General features: G+C 44.9%; 1 protein-coding gene across 2 annotated transcripts; it reads right to left on the reverse strand.

Moving 5' to 3' along the window:
• Window positions 1–267: 267 nt before the first annotated feature.
• LOC127786036 (putative disease resistance protein RGA4) lies at window positions 268–7,003 on the reverse strand. Of its 2 annotated transcripts, XR_008019890.1 has the most exons (5): window positions 6,586–7,003; window positions 1,738–5,780; window positions 1,205–1,319; window positions 938–1,121; window positions 268–758 (listed from the first exon to the last, which is right to left on the reverse strand). XR_008019890.1 is itself a non-coding variant. In XM_052313360.1 (4 exons), the coding sequence occupies exons 2-3, from the start codon at window positions 5,489–5,491 to the stop codon at window positions 1,240–1,242; spliced, it is 3,834 nt and encodes a 1,277-aa protein (XP_052169320.1). In that variant the 5' UTR covers window positions 5,492–5,780; window positions 6,586–7,003; the 3' UTR covers window positions 787–1,121; window positions 1,205–1,239. The 2 variants fall into 2 exon arrangements, 1 of the variants encoding a protein (XP_052169320.1); XM_052313360.1 differs by lacking the exon at window positions 268–758 and having other exon boundaries at window positions 787–1,121.
• Between the last annotated feature and the right edge of the window lie 6,315 nt (window positions 7,004–13,318).

Here is a 13,318-nt window from a genome sequence, read left to right on the forward strand (position 1 = left end):
AGTAACAGGAGACACGACCAATGCAACTCGCCCAGTATGCAGCCAATTAATGTGAATGTATTTGTGGAACATCATGTTAATTAGCTTTAGCTTCATGGCTGGCCACTGGTCAGCGGAGCAGAGGAAATCAGAGCATCGCAGGTGCAAGATGAGTTACGCTGAGCAAAGCAGAGCACTTCAGGTGACTTTCTGGTGCTCCAAATATTTTTATTTTTTGGGATAGAGGATAAATGTGAGGACAATAGAGGTGTTATTGAAGATAAAATGGCAGCTGTCAGACGGATTCTGTACTAAATTGAAATCATAAACACATAAGTTCAATAATTGTACTCCCTCGGTCTAAATTGTAGCAACCCATGAAGCTCAATAATTTAAATCAAACCGAGACTTAACCAATTTAGGTAATGATCCAATGGAAATGCAATTACCCAAGGCTTCTTTTGACCAAACAATATTCAGAAACAATATTACAGCCTCACGTTCACCAATGTATCCAGTGATGTTGCGAGGGTAGGGAAGGTCATACTGCTGACGATGTGAAACTCATTCTGTTGGGATGGAATAGGCGTATCTTCCAAAAAAATCCCACAACGGTTGATAGGGTGGCCACCCTAATTCTTCAAGACATTGATCAAAGACTCTTGGCTTTCCAACCTCCTTGATGCTTTTTTTCGTTTTTGTGTTTTTGTTGTTTTCTTGTCTGTAAATAACTTTTATTTCGTCTAATATATTCCGGCAGTCCTTCTGCCGTCGTTCCCCTCAAAAAAAAAAAAAGAATCAGGATCATACAAGACAGCCAGAAAAAAAGGGAAACAGAAAATTGTACCAGATAACTACATGAATACTAATACTACAGACTGCAGAGTGTAGACATGGTTTATTTCTTCAGAAGACACTTCATATGAGCAAGAAAAACCACAAGTAGAGCATCACCTACTGTGTACATTAAGGTCAGATTTTTGTAGAGCGTGAGATCTTCAAGCTGCTTGATCCAATTTACATTACCCAAGATAAGTGGAGATCATGTTTAGAAAGATAACTAATATATTATATTCTCAGTCACTTATGCACCAATCGTGTATCTGGAAGTCGTCCAGCCAGACGCACCAATAGTACTTCACCTGTAGAAAGCAGCAGCAACCAAATTTGACGTTTCAGCTACTAAAACCTATAAATTGAGAATGCACGAGTCAATCTCACAAACCTTCCAGGTAAATCTCCTATAATCAGGTCAGGACATCAATCATCCTGGTTGTACCAATATCCACCACATCCAGGAATAGCATATTTCCAAGACCATGGATCCCTCAATAATGGCCCTAAATGTATAACAGAGAGTCAGAATTCCTCGATGTTAATCTGTGATAAATAAGAGAGAGAGAATTCCTCTATATAAACAAACTTCAAACATGTAAATCAGGTGAGCACTTACTAAAAGAATTAATAGACTAGAGGGTAACCTGCAAATGGAAGTTTCAACTTTCAAGGTTATGAGAACAGGTGACTACAATCCGAAAGTGAAGATTATAATAAGTCGTGCATTTTCATATATATGGGCAAAAGGAAGAAACTAGTATCAAAACCACATGCATGCATGCCATATATGTAGAACTAAGACTGGAAAGCTTTAAAACAATAACAGAGTAGGTGTAGTAGTGATTAAAATTTGAGTTTCTCAACAGGCAAAAAGTACAGCAAGGTAGTACTACTATCAAGGGAAGGTTGATCGAAAGGGACCTTCTTCAGGATTTCTTGAATGAACATCTGATAACTCTCTGATCTCAAGACTATCAATCCGCTGCCCGAGGCGTTCATACAGAGGCTTCACATTTATAGCTGGGCAGTATTTAATCGTAATATCTTGAAGAAGTGGGTAACGACCATGGCACCCTGCTACTGATTGCAAGCGTCTGCATCCCTCAAGACGGAGGATTCGTAGTGACGGAAGATCTCCCAAACAATCCAATGACTCCAGTTTATTACAGTGATCAATAATTAAGCGCTTGAGTGCATCCAGCTGTCCTGAGACGGAACAAAGCTTCTCACAGCCAAATATTAGTAGCTTCTTGAGGGAATGCTTCAGCGCGTCTAGTTGAACAGAATGAAGGTTGTCACACTGACCAATTCCCAGCGACTTGACTGTCGGTGGTAGATGGTTAAGTGTTACCAATCTATGACACCTACCTATGGTTAGACTCTCTAAACATGGCAGAGAATTATTTCTTAGTGATGGAGATTGCTGATCTGGAACAATTGTGGAAACAAGGTCATTGCAGTGTTCCGACCTGCGTTCCACCTGTATTACACTCTCTGACTCTGTCTTATCCTCTCTCCACATTAGCTGAAGATTTCTGCAATCATGAATAGAAATAGATGTGAGAGATGGTGGAAGTCTAAAGATCTCTTCCAAGCTTTTACATTGCCTTATTGATAGTGACGTTAGATACGGTAACAACTGATCGCTTGGAACTCGAGTTGACTCCCCACTCACATGTCTGTGGCCTATTAGGTTATTACATTTTTCAATGGCCAAATTCTTCAAGGAAACCAAGCATATGAACTCTTCCTCTGGCCAGTACACAAGCACATCACAAGATTCAATTTTCAAATCCACAAGTTGTCCAAACCATTTCCATATCCCAACTGTTGGACGGGATGGGCCTAAGGGGAAGAAGAAGGCGCAGCCACATAACTCCATTTCCGAAAGAGGTGCTTCATTATTCTGATCAAGCTCCAGTCCTGCATTTCCGTCACTAACAGACAGTGTTAGCTTTGATAATGAAGAAAATCTAGACCTCAGAATTAATAAGGATAGCTCTGCCTTTTCTTCAACTAGCTTCAATATCCGAAGCTTTGGTGCTTTTGGAAGGGATTTCAACATTGGATAGTTCATTATACTAGCACTCTCAAGCAGGGGAAATGTCACTTCTTCTCCTTCCGTCGCCGACCATCTCTCCAACCTCTCCAAACGATGTAACTGAAGTTCTCTTAGTGCTGGAAAAAAATTGGATGTTGTGTAGCTGCATAGGCTTGCAAGGTTGTCTAAACTTGTGAGACAAAGAACTTTTAGGACATTCAAATGACAGAATTGAGGAAATTCCTCGCACATTGAACAACCAACTAGATAGAGCTCGGCCAAGTTCTGCAGCACACTGAGATCTGTCATCCAAGTTGGAAAACCATTGCCTTTGTAAAATGCTATTCTTAACATCAGGAGCCCATCATGAGGTTTTAGAGCATCTAGTACCTTCTTTTGGCGATCTGGTTCATCAACAAGGTGGTCATTACTCCATTCAATAGACAAGTGTGTGAGTTTCACTTTATTTTCAATATTGACTGTGCTTGCTTGTGCCTCTGATACATTTTCTAGACCACACAACTCTAATTCACCACAAAGGTTTAAATTCTGCAATTCTCTGACAGTACTGCAACCAGAGATAGCACCAACCACAAAATATGTTAGTGTCTGTAAAGAAGTTAGATGTCCAAGGTCTGGAGGCATGTACTCTAGGTTTTTGCATCCATTAGTATAGAGGTGCCGTAGGCTTGTCATGTACTTCATATCCTTTGGAAGCCGGCGAAGTCTAATGCAATGAGAAACATTCAATGTCTGTAGATGGTACAGTATGGATATGTCCTCTGGAAGTTCTTTGATGTCGCAGTTTTCTGAGAGATTAAGATACCTTAGGTGCTTTAACTTTATCGGTCTAATTGGAAGTTCTTTGATTTCATATAGCTGCAGTCCACGTAGAGAAATGCACTTCGATAAATGATGTATCGATCCATAAGTATTCCATGTTGGATACAATAATGTCCGGAGAGTTGTAGATTGTTTCCTCAGAAAATCATCGAAATGATCTCCAGTTCTATGCCTTGACACGAGCAAGTGGTAAGTCGAACGATTTGACAACAACTCTTTGCGATAGGACCTATCCGTAATAGTTACGCATTCTTTCCCCATAACATATAGAGCAATGTCATGCATAAGATCATGTATCTTGCATGTGGTGGTGTATCGGAGTTGCGCCCTGTCTCCATTATTACTGCACACAAGAGGAGTTTGTTTGACATCTTGAAAGAATGACCTCCAAGCTAGTTCCTTGAAAATTTCTTCCCCTGATGTCGTTTCAAAATGATATTTCTCCTCTAGTGGAATGAAGTCATGTGCCATCCATAGTTGAATCAAATTCTCCACATTAATCTCATAATTTTTGGGGAATATGGCACAGAAAGCAAAACATTGCTTCATGTGCGATGGTAGGTCGGCATAGCTAAGCTTTAGTATAGGTAAAATTCCAGTCTTCTCGTTGCAAATGTCACTTTTGGCTATTATATTCTTCCATTCTAGGATGCTGGTCTTGGTACTCAACATAGAACCAAAGGCTTTTGCAGCTAAAGGAGAACCTTGACATCTGTCCACAAACTTCTGAACAATTTCAGATAGCTCATCACTGCCAGCCAAACTGAATGCTCTAGTCTGTATTATTTCCTTCGTATATTCTTTGCCAAGTTTCTCAAGATTATAGGCTTCAACTACACCAGTGATCATAATTCTAGCTACTTGTGAATCACGAGTAGTTGTTAGTATTGCACTACCCTTGCCACCCAGCTTAAGGCAGGTCTTCAATTTTTCCCACTTATCAGCTTCCCGGTTCCATACATCATCCAAGACAATTAGGTACCTCTTCCCACTTATTGCCTCCTGCAGATCCTGCAATGCCTTTTCATGATCCTTCTCTGTGCTATTGCAGATGCTATTTGCAATATTTCCAACATCAAAATCATCTGACACACAACACCACCTCCAGAGTTCGAAATGGTTCTTGATCTCAGGCTCATTGTAAATGAGCTGAACAAAGGTGGTTTTTCCCAGCCCAGCCATTCCAACAATTGGAAGGACCAACAGATCCCTATTGCTGCTAGCATGATTATGCAATATCTTCACAATCTTCTTTTTCTCCTCATCTCTGGATCTTCTTATAATATCCTTCTCAGAGTCAGCCATTATAGAATCTGTTTGACGCCATTGATTGGATGGTGGAGCTTGCTGCCGGTGTATGAACCCAAAGGAGTTCATCTCTGAGACAAGGACCTCAATGCTCCCCACAATCTTTTGTAGCTTCTTACCCATCTTATTACGAAACATGATAGGGTTATAAGAAGGAAAGAGGCTTACAACGTCCATGCCGAGCATGTTGAACTGCCCCTTCTTCCTTGCGTCGCGCCGGAGGGCTTCGTACTTGAATTCATCAAAGACATCATTTGCCTCATAGGCCACCTTCTTGAGTGCTCTGAGCCAAGCGCTTACTCCAGGTCGAAAAGCTCCCTTCTCCTCCGCATCTTCAATGACATCCAGGATGGCAGGCAGCTTGCGCTCCAGGATCTCGCGCTGCTGCTCCATGCCTTCCATAACCTTGTACTGGTCTAGAAGGTAGCTGGAAACCTTCTCCTTCACCATGGAAACTAGTGGTCCGATAACAACCTCAGCCATTGTTGCGCTCACAACTGACAAGAACACAAGGAAACACTGCAGCAGTGGAGACTTTGGGGTGCACTAGAGAAATATGGACGAGCGCTTCAGAGGAAATAGATGGGAGTGTGCTTGTTGTGATGTGTCCCCAATGATCAGCCACTTAAAATATGGTTCACAGGTAACTATAACACTACAGTACTCTAGATACCTTATTAGCATCTAAATAACCATGTGAGAGCACCTGCTGTCATCCATTTGAACTTAAGAAACATCCAGTAGAACTAAAGTCATTAGTTACTACTTACACCTGATAAAAAAGGAAATTTTGAAGACATATCTTTTATATTATAAAGATAGCTCTAAAAGAAAACACCATGTTCGATGTGAAGGCCTAGAAATTACAACATTACTTGGAGAAAAAAATAAAATATAAAACATTACATCATGATATAACCAAATTATAACGGTGTAGAATGATAGGAACAGTTGTATAAATTTACAATTATATCTATGGAAACACAATATAAGAGTTATATATTAAGCCCAATTCTACTTTTAGTATTTATATTGTATATAGAATATAATTGCATATATATAGAAACAGGAGGTAAGAGTTGTATACTTGTATATCAAGTCATATTCAACAATTAGCTTGATATGATGCATAGTAAATATATGTTAGAGGTGGTGTCTTGCAAAACATGAATTATTGGTCAATTGAAAACAAGAGGGAATAAAATTCCACCTACTAATCATGTGAGAGCATCTATGCTCATCCATTTGCTCTTAAGAAACTACCTAGTTGTCAAATTGACCTGTCGAGATGCATGTCAAGGCCCATAGAACAAAGGTATTTGAAGACTTTGCTAGTTTTGCAGAAAAAAAAAGCGAGCGATTATTTTTGAAGAGAGCGATTATTGCTCTCTTCGAAACAAATTTTTGTTTATAGGTAAATGAAGGCCCCGGGCATTTGTATTTGTATGCAGATTTGTTATTTCAGCCAAGAGGGGGAACCCACCCAATTTTATTTTAGGACAAGAAATAAAAAAGAATGCAGCCAATGTATGAAAAATAGGACTAACGAATGTCAGTACAGACACACAGCATCTGACCTCAGTGAGAAGCTAGCACGGCGATGCAGTCGGCTGGCACCGTGGAACACTCTGGCGACACATCTTGTCGGCGTCAATAACCCTCCGGCGATGCCTTCCCGTCACGTTGTTTCTGTTATTCCTGATCGGATCCAATGTGTCGTCCTTGTACCCATTTCGTCGAGCACCATGTGGGCACCGGCGTGTAAGCCGCCTCGTCTCCCGCCTCTTGCTTGAATTCTTGGCAGCGACAGAGGGAGGAGAGAGGCGAGGGTGCCGACGGCGCAAAGCATGGGAGGTTGACGGACGGCGAGGCTGGCGAGTGGGTAGGCGGCTGCTGATGCAGCGATCCGGCGCCCGCTGGATTGGTGGGGCGAGACGAAAAATGCAGCGGTGGCGCCATTAGTTTGCAGGTTTCAGCGAGCAATTGCCGATGCGATGCCCAATTTGATTTTTTTTTTTGGAAAAAGTACACCGAAGGTCCCTCAACTTGTCGTCGGATAAAAAACATCACTAAACCGCAAAACCAAATATACGAGATCCCTTAATTATATAAAACCGGCCAAGAGTTCGTTTAGTGGTTTTGACCACCGTTTTGGTCTACGTGGCGGCTGAGTAAGCGTGGAACCCACACGGGCCCCACATGTCAGCGTAATCCACGTCATCCCCTCCCTCTTTCTCCTCTTCTATCTCTCTCACACACACTTTCTCCTCTCTAGGCAGCCGGCCGGCGAGTGGGGAAGGAGGTTGCCGGGGCGAGGCGGGAGAAGAAGTCCGGCGATGCGGCAACGACGGCGGAGGTGGGGCTAGGAGCGAAGGCGGCGAGGGGGTCACCACCGCCGCCACCCCTAGGGCGCGCGCGAAGCCAGCGGCGAGCACCGACTCCTCGTCAATGGGCCAGAACACATCGAGCGACTCGCGCGGCAGTTCGTCGCCAGTGGTGCTCACTACCTTAGCCGCGCCGGGAACGTGAAGCCGCCGGAGCTCACGACGCGGCGGCCAACAATGTCCAGCGTCGGGAAAGCGGCGAACAGCGTCGCGCCACCGCCGCCGCCCCTGTTCGGCGCCGCCGCGAAGGTACTGTTCGCGAGAGGAGGAGGACGAAACATGCTGCTCCCTGGAGATATCTTCATCTTGATGGGCTGTGTTTCATTGACGGCGCCGCCTCCTCCATCTCCCCAGCGTCGGCGTCGGCTTGGCGGTGGCGGCGAGGCGAGAGGACCGTGTCGGCGTCAGCGCTGGGAGCCGGAGCGGCAGGAGGCAGGGACAGGCGCGACGGCGGCGGTGCGCCAGGACCAAGCACCGCTGCTACTGCCGTGCTCCCCCCGTCCTCCTCGCGCTCCCCCCTGGCTACCGCTGCAGCCGCCCTCCCCTTCTCCCCCCGGGCGCCGGCCGCCGTCGCGCCGCTGCCGCCCTCCCCTTCTCACTGTGGAGGACGTGGATTACGCCCGTGGAGGAGAAAGTGTGTGTGAGAGAGAGAAGAGGAGAAAGAGGGAGGGGATGGCGTGGATTACGCTGATATGTGGGGCCCACGTGGGTCCCACGCTTACTTAGCCGCCACGTAGTTCAAAACCGGGTTCAAAACCACTGAAGGACTTCGGGTGACCGGGTTTGTATAGTTAAGGGACCTCACATATCTGGTTTTGTGGTTCGAGAACATTTTTTATTGCCATGACAAGTTGAGGGACCTTCCGTGTACTTTTTCCTTTTTTTTATTTGTTTCCGATTGGATTTGGAGGCCCAATTGGATTCTGTACTGTACAGTACATGGCCCATTGCCAAACATGTAATGCTGGCCCAATTATTCCTGCACTTGCTGTTCCCTCCTTTGCCGCAGTAAAAGTTAGCCAAAGAAAAGAAGTGTGTGTAGCTCAACTGGTTAGATTGCTTGTAATAGCAGTTCACATAGGTTTAAATTCTATATTTGATATGTGTGCTCGTATTTACAGCTAATTATTTTTTCAGTGGCAGGTGACGTTTCCGTTGATAGCGAGGCGTCCGTGACAACTTTGTAAATCTCAAGATATATTGGTACAGTCTTTCAAAAATGCTCATAGGGATAAGGGGTGTGCGATGCGTGTGTGCATGTGTTGTGGGCACTGTGTTTGTAATGTGTTTCTATAAAAAAAAGTTAGCGAAAGATTTATTTGCACCTGTCTGCTTTTGCCTAATTACGTCCTAAGAACTTTATTGAATAAATAATTCAACGAGATGAATATGGAAAACTTGCCTATCTTGAACAAGACAACTTAATCAAACTGAGCCCACTAACAGAATCGATTATCCCTAAAAAAAAAAGAAGTAAAGAAGAATCGATTAGATACATCAACTTGCAGTTTAAATAACAAAATAAGTAAATTGCACCTACGATAAAAAATCCCTGAACTGTATTGTATCAATTCATCCAGCAATCATTTTTTTCTTCTTTTCTTTTTTCTAGATTTGAGGTATCAAGCAAGCAGGGGATCTGCTGTTCTGTTAGAGATTAACACAACGGATCGAAGCGTCGTAAAGGTTGAACAACGTTGGGGAGAGAGAAAATGAATGTTTGGAAGAGGCAAATATATACGAACCGATCAATGTGCACACAGAAACACTCACAAAAAGCGAATAGTGCATGTTTTGTATGAGATGCGCAAACATGTTGGTAATCGAGAGGAATTTGACATAAAGGCAAATATAAATCTTGCTCATCTTGATATGTTGGACAAAAGCTCCCTATGCTTATTTCTGCACATAACAGTTTTTCAAGTACACTTACTGTGGAAAAAATGCCTCCGTCCCTCTCCCCTAGCCCCAACACTCACCCGCGGCGGCGACGCCCGGCGCCATGAAGCTTCCACCCAGTTGATCCCTCGCTCCACATTTCTTCCCCAGTCCTTGAATGTTTCCCCACCAACCAATCTTCTCCAGTCTTCCTCCCTTCCATTCAAAGCTCCCTCTGTCCACCTGAGGAGGGAGAAATCTTCGTAGACTCCCCCCTAGATCCAGGCTGTTCTGAAGCTGGAGAAGAGATCCCCCATGGATCTAACCTCCATCTGCCCGTTTCTGCAACGGATGGGGATCGAGGTAAGGAGACCGGATCTATCTCAAAATCAATTTCAAATCTGCATTCATCCTAGCATATCCCCAAGCAGATCTCCAAGCAGATTTCAAATCCCCCCGCCGGCCCAATGTCTTCTCGGCCTCTTTACTCCGCCGTACTTCGACAAGATGGACATCCACCAGTAGCTCGGCGCCTACCGATTGCAAATCGCCTCAATCCCTCAATTCTTGGCCGCCCACCGCCTCCTCCGTCTTCAAGAGTGTTGAGCAGTGGGAAAGTTGTTGATTTGACGAGACGCCATTACCACCCCCCCTCTTTCCCGAAGCTGTGCTACTTTGTCACGCCCGGAATTTCTATCCAAAATTCCAAACGCTTACATGTGCGTGAACCCTCGTCCAGGAATCAGCCGAGGCACACAATAACAAATTGATAATAGAGTACAATTATTACTCTAATTAATAAGCGAATAAAATGTCATTACAGAGGTAGATAGTTCCTCTCAATCAATAAAGATCTAAGCAGCGGAAAAAAAATAAACGGCGCAGACGATTCCACTCCACAGGTAGCTTGACCAGGGCTACACCTAATCCTCCACACCATCAGCATCACTGTAGAACTCCTCCTCTGATGAATGATTGCAAGATGAGTATATGACATACTCAGCAAGCCACGCAGCAAATATGCAAGTGCACAGGATAACAAAGGATGGCATAGTAGGGTTTCATTTGCATAAACAGCATTTAATAAACATTTCAGAATTTAATAAAACAGTTGAGTAATAATTAAACAATATTAATCCAACGCTATACAACATACCCTGTTGCATAGGCCCAACCATTCTGAACAACCAATCCCGGCTGCACAGTTCTATCTCCAAACCAGGAATATACCATTCCAAACCAGGAGCTAATCAAATTATTACCAGTCATAGTATCTCTTATTATGATGAGAGGTGTGAGACTAATCACGAAAGACATTGTTAAACCCGCCCATAACCGCGGGCACGGCTATTCGAATAGTTTTACTCTGACCAGAGGTGTACCACTGTACCCACAAGACACAGCCCCACGACATGTCACCATGCGCCTTGATACCACCACGGTACCTCAGAAAGGAGCTGTGACAGTACCCCTCGCACAACACAATCCACCACAGCGCACCATTCCTGGATCATAATCACCCCCTTATAAACAAGGCATGGACTCCCCAGCGACCCCCGTGGGCTTATCTCCGCCACTTCTCAGTCTGGTGCCCCGCAATGAACTATGCTATACAAAAGGTAAAGCCGTTGCCCACGCTGGCTTGTGGTTGGCACGGTTAATGTTTCACAACCGAAACTCGTGAACCGGTCCTTAATTGTCATGAGCACGACCATCAAAACCATGTGCTCACAACCCACCATTATCAGGTTTTAGTTGGCAAATTAATTAATTTACCAATCATGATTAACCATCATGAGTCATCATTAAGCCATCATTAAATAATAGTGAGTCATAAGTTATCCCAATAGTGTGCTAAAGTTTCTAAGCATGGCTAAGCAATCACATCTAATATCTAGCTGAACCAATATAAAGCTCAACTAGTCAATTTATAAGAACCCAAGGTATCAAGGAATAAAGTAATCAAGAACAAAAGGGCTATAACAAACAATAGGTTAATTCCACCCAATGACATTCGAAAATAAATGCAATAGTTGAATAGAAACAATAGCTTTAAATGGGATCAACATGCTCAAAGGGGTTGTTTGGGATCTGTGTGACTTGCCTTGCTGGCCTTGGAACTCTTCAAATTCTTCTCCTGCGAAAACGGACTCTCCGGAAACGTCGGAATCTAAACAGAAAAGAGCAAAACACCAAAACAGCACATAAACAAGCATGAACAGTACATGTGGATATTTTTAACATGTAGATCTCAATTTTAGAAAAATTTAGAGACTTGAACCAACTAAATCCGAGCTAAGATGAATTAGTTATGAATTTTTAAAGATTAAATCAGATTAAAACACTTATATGGATTTTAATTGAATTATGACGCAATAATGAATTATTTTTGAAAAGGAAAAGAGGATTTATTGCGTCAGCGGCTAGGGTTAGCGGTGGACCGGGTGCACGGCGACGGTTCACAGGAACGGACGGCCGAGATCGATCCATTCAAAACGAACGGCCGAGATCGACCGGTCCACAGCCGGACCACGGCGGACGGCATCGATGACGTCGGCGATGACGTCATCTCCGGCGGCGACCGAACCGCGCGAGTTCGCCGGCGAACGACGGCGCGGCGACGCGAACGGAGAGCACCTACGGGTAGCGGACGGCACGGCGAACTCACCGGTGACCAACGAAGCGGCGGAAGAACAACGGACGGCGACAGCGGCGAAGAAGAAGCGGCGGCGACCTCCGGCTTAACGACGTCGACGGTGTTCCGGCGGTCGACAGCGACGGCGGAGGGGCGGACGAGGACGGCGACGCGACGACGACCACGACGGCGGCCTCCCCGAGCGACGGCGACGACTGGAGCGACGGCGGCGCACGGCTGGAGCGGCGGCGACGACGGCGGCGCGAGGGCTCACGGCGCTAGGGCTCTACGGAAGACGAGAGGCAAAGGCGAGGGTGGCGACGGGTAGCGGAGACACCGGGGATCCTTTTAAAGGGGCAAGGAGGCGGCGGCGAAGGCCCACGGCGACCGGCGACGCGAAGGAAAGGTTAGGGTTCGGGAGAGAGAGACGAATCCGATTCGAGATCGAATCCTCCGCTTTCCAAACGATTTTAGCCGAAGTTCCAAAAGGGAAAAGGTAGAGGAGATCGAGAAGATCATTTCCCCTCTATTGATTTCACCGGAAATGGAAAGGGGCGGCTGGATTTGGAAGGAGACGACGGCGGCGCGACGCTAGGGTTTCGGGCGGCGGCGGCGCGAGGAAGACGACGAGTCTGACAGGTGGGCCCCACCTGTCAGCGGGCGGACGCGCGCGCGAGCGACGGCTGCGGCTGCGGACTGGGCCGACTTGGGCCGGGGAGAGAGAAGGTTTTGGGCCGACTTTCGGCCCAAAGCCAAAAGAGACTTTTTGAAACTTTTTCCAATTTAAATTATTCATGAAATGCAATTCCATTTATTAAAAATACTTCCTTAGCTCAAATAAATCCCAGAAAAATCTAGGAATTATAGAATTAAGCAAAGTATTTAATAAAATTTTATCTGGCCCCATTTTATATTGGAATTTATTATTTAAAATTAGATCTTCTCTTCTAGGCTTTTAAAATCAATTCTAATAATTCCAATTAAACAACAATTTATATATTTGAAATTTTTAGGGTGTGACATACTTCCAAGACTGAGAAAGAGCAGCCATGGCAAGAAGTTAAGCAAAAGTTCTAGTGGAGGAAAGGATCCTCATTCAATTCTCCTAACAACCAAGAGATCATGGCTGCAAGAAAGATCCGATTCCTCAAGCACACAGAAGGTAAATGCTTCCGCTGCCTCCAACCCGGTCATAAAGTTGCAGACTGCAGGGATCCTCTTCGTTGTTGGTTTTGCAGAAGATTTGGTCACCTCTCCTCAGCCTGCAGAGAACGCCGCTATAAATTGCAACAACAAGTGCAGTTTCATCCGCCATCCTAGCAACCATCTCCGCCACCAGCGCCACCACTGCTTTCCTCCACAGTGTTCCCTCCTCTCAACAACCATCTGAACACTTCCTCTGCTCCTCCCACC

This window comes from Oryza glaberrima, chromosome 10 (assembly GCF_000147395.1).
Source record: "Oryza glaberrima chromosome 10, OglaRS2, whole genome shotgun sequence".
Taxonomy (NCBI): Eukaryota; Viridiplantae; Streptophyta; class Magnoliopsida; order Poales; family Poaceae; genus Oryza; species Oryza glaberrima.

Coding starts and splice junctions, on each gene's coding strand:
- LOC127786036 (XM_052313360.1), bottom strand. CDS start 5,491: ATGGCTGAGGTTGTTATCGGACCACTAGTTTCCATGGTGAAGGAGAAG. Junction 1,320..1,737: donor TTCAAGAAATCCTGAAGAAG/GTCCCTTTCGAT, acceptor TTATACATTTAG/GGCCATTATTGAGGGATCCA.